General features: G+C 28.7%; 2 protein-coding genes across 2 annotated transcripts in view; one reads left to right on the forward strand and one right to left on the reverse strand.

Annotated features, from left to right (window-relative positions):
• The window catches only part of LOC107492798 (polygalacturonase), a 4,380-nt gene extending 4,138 nt beyond the window's left edge, over positions 1-242 (forward strand). Inside the window, exon 9 of the mRNA XM_052262945.1 lies at positions 1-242. This exon is cut by the window's left edge and continues 20 nt beyond it. Coding sequence (XP_052118905.1) covers positions 1-205 — 205 coding nt within the window. The 3' untranslated portion in view covers positions 206-242.
• Positions 243-3,304: 3,062 nt separating this feature from the next.
• Positions 3,305-4,018, reverse strand: LOC107492826 (uncharacterized). Its single transcript, XM_016113877.3, has one exon. The coding sequence runs from the start codon at positions 3,862-3,864 to the stop codon at positions 3,505-3,507; it is 360 nt and encodes a 119-aa protein (XP_015969363.1). The 5' UTR covers positions 3,865-4,018; the 3' UTR covers positions 3,305-3,504.
• Positions 4,019-5,705: the final 1,687 nt, after the last annotated feature.

Raw genomic sequence — 5,705 nt, forward strand, 5'->3', positions numbered from 1 at the left:
AAATGTGTTGTACCAAAACATATCAGGGACAAGTGCTTCAGATGTGGCTGTGAAATTTGATTGTAGTGACTCAGTTCCATGCCAAGACATAATATTGGAGGACATTAATCTCCAAAGTTTTGAAGGAGACAAAGATGCTGAAGCTTTATGCAACAATGTAAAGTTGTCTTATTATGGAGACGTTAACCCTAGCTGCTGCTCATAGAAATATACATAATTGCCACGATGAGATTAAACTAATAATTCATGACATGAATTATTGAAGCATGAATGTATATCATTATTGCATGCTTTAATTTGCAATGACACTTTATCATTGCATAAAGGGTATGTAGTGTGTAGTGATGATCAATATAGTTAATTAGGGTGATTATTATTAATTAAAATTAGTCTTTAAACAATGATTATATTGTCATGATGATGCTAATAAAGATATAGTTGTACAGTACACTCAAATAGATGTATCATTGATTGAATTAAGAGTAGAAGAAAAAACAAAATAAAATAAATAATAAGAGTGTCTGTAATCCCTAGTGATATTTGAGAGTGTAGAGTGTAAAATTAAAACAACTATCTAGATATTAAAATTCCATATTATTTCTTTCCAATAAATGGATATATACATATATTGCTATTAATTATTATTTAATTTGTCACTTGATGATTCTACATAAATATATAAAATCCAAAGTATTATTATGTTGCTCAATCCGTTGATCATGCTTAGCTTGTAGCTTTTAATTTATATACGTTATATGTTATAAATGAAAATATCGATATAAAAAGATCTCTTAAGATTGAGTTATATTCACTTAGTTATATAATTAATAGAAAGAACATTTTAATTTAAACATTAGAGTAAAGTATTGTTTTTGTCCCCAATGTTTGGGGTAAATCTCAAAATTGTCCCTAACGTTTCAATCGTCCTATTTACGTCCCTAACGTTTTAAAATTGACTTAATGTTGTCCTGCCGTTAGGGATCCGTTAATAAAATTAACGGTGGGACAAAATTGAGACGATTTTGAAACGTTAGGGACGTAAATAGGACTAAAACGTTGGGGACAAAAATGATACATAGAAATAAATTTTAATTTTATTCTTCAATAATATCAATCTGTTACTGTACATAGTATTCAATTATTTTTAATCATATTTACACTTAATCACCTTATTTTCATTGTAAATAAATTTATTTTTTTAATTTTACACTTAAAGTAATGTATTTTTTATAAATAAATAAATTTTACACTTTTATTCTAAATAAATAATGTAATGTGATTAGAATGAAAGTGTAAAACTATAAAAAAAATATAAGTAATGTGATTAAGTAATAAAAGTAAAATTACATTATTTATTTAGAATGAAAGTATAAAATTTATTTATTTATAAAAAAATTATATTACTTTAAGCGTAAAATTATAAAAAAAATTAATTTATTTAGAATGAAAATAAGGTGATTAAGTGTAAATATGATTAAAAATAATTGAATACTATGTATAATAAAAAATTGATATTATTGAAGAATAAAATTAAAATTTATTTCTATGTATCGTTTTTGTTTCTAACGTTTTAGTCATATTTATGTCCCTAACGTTTCAAAATCGTCTCAATTTTGTCCCGCCGTTAATTTTATTAACGGATCCCTAACGGCAGGACAACATTGAGTCAATTTTAAAACGTTAGGGACGTAAATAGAACGATTGAAACGTTAGGGACAATTTTGAGATTTATCCCAAACGTTGGGGACAAAAACAATACTTTATTCTAAACATTATATACTACTAGCAACGGTAAGATATCATGATAAAATGAAAGAAAAGCTTGAAAGCTTTGTTAGGCTTTTTAATAGCTAGCAATAGGTAACGGCTTGAAGAGCTTTTACCTTTTTCTTCTTTTTTTTTTTTATAATTTACAAAACAATAATATTTAAAAAAAATCTAAATTTAATTTATTTTATTTTATTTAATATTTATTAATTATCAATATAAATAATAAATATTAGGATAAAGTATACCTTTTGTCCTTAAAGTTTGGCAAAAATTTCAAAAATATCCCTAAGTTTTATTTTATTTCAATTTTGTCCCATAAATTTTCGATTTGCATAAAATATACTCTAGACGGCTAAATTTTCAAAAAATTTAAGATCAATCTAACAATAATGCATGAAAATTATGCTTGATTTGCTTGTATTGAGGAGTTGTTCTTATGAAATTGTTATTAAATCGGTCTTAAATTTTTTGAAAAATTAGTCGCCAGGAATATATTTAATGTAAATCGAAAACTTTTTGGACAAAATTGAAACAAAATAAAACTTAAAAATATTTTTTAAATTTTTATCAAACTTAAAAACAAAAAATATACTTTACTCTAAATATTAAATAAAATAAATTTAATTTTTCTTTTTTGTCTTCCTAATATTATCCTAACAATAAAAGCTTTTGCTTTGTGTAATTGAATATGAGAATTCATGATTTGGTGGCGTGCATGCATCTTTATTCTCTAGTCTTTACTCTTTAGAGCACAGATTTCAGATTATTTTATGCCAAAAGTTAATTATAGATATAGGGCCCAACGGAATCGCCACAAGATTTTTGGTACTAATATTAGGTCCTACTCATCCATCATATAAGTGGCTCCACTTAATAACTATGAATGATGTCTGAATTGTACCTAAAAAGAGGGGAAAAAGAAAAGAGGTAAAATAATAATGTTGCCACTCAAAAATGGATTCATAGTTTGAGCATGGCTTATGGGCAATGATAGTCAAACTAAAGAGATAGAATTTGAGAGACAAGGAAAAAAATATGAATGAAAAGTAATGCATGTTTGGCTAGCTACCATTATCATACTAGGTTTGCAGGTGCTACCTATTTTATGAATAAATATTTAAATTAATTAAAAAAATCAGACTATACACTTATTTTTTAACAAATTTTTAGTCCTTATAAATTTTTAAAAATTAATTATGATCATCAACAGCTTGGTCTCTATGTTATTTTATAATGACATTTTATAAAATCTAATTATCTTATAATAAAATTTATTAAGAACTTATTTATTAAAAAATTTAATTAAAAAAAATTTTCAAAAACTTCTAAAGAGTAAATTTTTTAAGAACCCAAATATTTAATTTTAAATTCCTTAAAACCAATTTGAGTATTAACAGACAAAAAAAAAAAAACAAATTTATTCTATATTTTGAAAATGAGAGTCTCAATAATGAGATCTTTGGTAATGGATAAACAAGAGAAATAACTTGATTAAGATGAACTAATAAATAACATAAAACAATAAGTTCCCATATTAAATTTCCTTGATTGAAAAAAAGCGCAGTGACAGCAACTAAAGCATTAATAATAGTCCAACATCAATGGTAGATTACTATACTTTTAAGGTTCTACTAATTAACATAACTCTATACATACATAATCAGCATGAACTTGTATTATATATATATTATTATTGTAGTAACAAACTTACAATAATGTTTTGTGTTAATTTCTTCATTTACTTGCTGCTGCTTCATCAGTTGTTGTTGTTGTTGTAGTTGGTGCTGCTGGTTTTGGTGGTGGTTGTGGTTCTTCTTGAGGTGGTGGAGGTGGTAGTCCTCCATCAATGCAACTTCTACACTTGTTCTCAACCCAACCTTCAATGTCATGGTCACCATTGAAGTGTCTTCCACCACATAACCTTGCTATCATTCCAGCAATGACACCTACTATTGTGATCACTGCTATCACAACCACAAGTGTCTCTATTGATCTATGTGAATAGTAGTTATAATTATTATTGTTCCTATTGCTATTAACAACAAAGGGTTGCATCTCATTGCTACTACTCCCTTGCCTTGTTGTGTCCATCATACAGATTCTGATGAACAACAACTACTTTCTTTCAAATTCAAGAAGCTGATAATAAGGCTGAGTATGTAGTTACTAGCAAATAGAGAGTAGAATGGTGAAAATAATGAGACTGATCATCAAAACTTTCAGACACTGATGAGTAATAGTAGTAGTACAGTATTAGTGTCAAACTGAGTTTGCTGCTATCATTAATTAATGCTCATCAAAAAAGGGTACTCTGTAATATATAATAGATGGTGGGGTATATTTATATACTTTTAATTTACTTAGTTAAGTAGAATATTGATACCAAAGTACATATTATATATTGGTAAAACAAACAAAGTAATGTTTTAGTTTTGCTAAGTGAAGTTGACTACTATGTAATAATGTTATACGTATATCAGATGAGAATTGTATTATATTGTATTTAAAAAATATTATTTATATATTAAAATTAGATATTATATATGAATAACTGATGTTAGTGTATATTTAATTTGATTGTTTATATTATTATCTATAAAATGGGAATCCAATGGCTACTATAATGAATGATTTATATTGCCGTTTGTTACTTTGATTATGTTCCAATTTTTCAAAATTTGTTTACTTTATCTGACTACTGTTTTTCACCTTATAAAATTAAAAATAAAAAAAGGGAGAAAGAAAGCAGGGTGTGACTTTTGAGGAGCTAAGACATATGTTGAGGCCAAAAGTGTTTCTGAGTACCCCATTAACTCATTAATATAATTGTCAGTGAGAGATCTTAATATCATATTGAATTGCACAGTAATAAAAAAGAAGAGAAAGATTTTCTAATTTTCTTGTCCCAAGTTTGTCCTATGTGGTGTCACATGTTAATGTTTAATCTGTGTGAGACTGGTGATGTTATTTGTTTGTATTGTATTATTTGTCCTTTATATGTTCCCAGAGCAATGTAAATAAATCATGTTATTATAAGAGAGCTATATATGAGTTTCTGCATTCACCTCAATAGTGTCCCAAATTGGATTGGTTTGTCAAGTTGCAGAAACACTTTAATGGTTGTGAGTGTGTGAATCTGAAGACTGAAGGAGTGAAGAGGACTAGTGTGTAGGACACACTCCCTTTTAGTAGTGTCACTCTTCACAGTTATGCTTTTCTTCATCGCCATAGCTTGGACCATCACAAGTTCAGAAATTATTTTAAATATAGAAAATTAAGTAGTGTTTTTATTAAATATTGGTGTTTGTGGTGCTTTACATAAATGTGGATTATTTGTCATATTCACGTTGATAACACGCAATTTACGTGATAGCTTTAGCAGAGATTCAAAGCAGCTTTAACAGGAATTCTCAGCAAAGATTCGTCACATGTCAAGCTCTCATTCAACACGCACCATGCATGATAGTTTTACAGAGATTTTGTGCACTTTTCCAAAAACACTTTAGCAAAAAAAATTCTCAGTAGGAATTCGATACGTAGCAGCATCTCAGCAACACATAGACTGTGTGATTCCACGTGACTGCTCTCCACTAGCATGCAAGTTGCATGTTGATCGTGCAACGTAGGCTGGTCCAGGACACGTGGCAGCCTCTCAACAACAAGCATGGTGCGTGTAAGCTGCTGCTTCCCAAGATGTCTTCATGCAGGAGATAACATATGCAATCGGAAGTGTCTTGAGTAAATGCATGTGATGTTGGTGAAGGGTAAGTTAGTGTATTGGCGTGTATAAAAGGGTAGGGGTATTGGGGTTTTTGTTGTGTGTGCGTGAGGGTTGAGGTTTTGCTGTGTGTAAGGGAGTTTTGTTGTGTGTGAGGGAGAGTGGAGGGTGGAGGGTGGGTGGTATAGGGTTTTGAAGAGTGTAAGGATTTTGGTGA

The sequence above is a fragment of the Arachis duranensis genome, chromosome 6, assembly GCF_000817695.3.
Source record: "Arachis duranensis cultivar V14167 chromosome 6, aradu.V14167.gnm2.J7QH, whole genome shotgun sequence".
Taxonomy (NCBI): Eukaryota; Viridiplantae; Streptophyta; class Magnoliopsida; order Fabales; family Fabaceae; genus Arachis; species Arachis duranensis.

Bases quoted from the DNA above. Each gene is read 5' to 3' on its own strand.
- LOC107492826 (XM_016113877.3), bottom strand. From the start codon at position 3,864: ATGATGGACACAACAAGGCAAGGGAGTAGTAGCAATGAGATGCAACCC.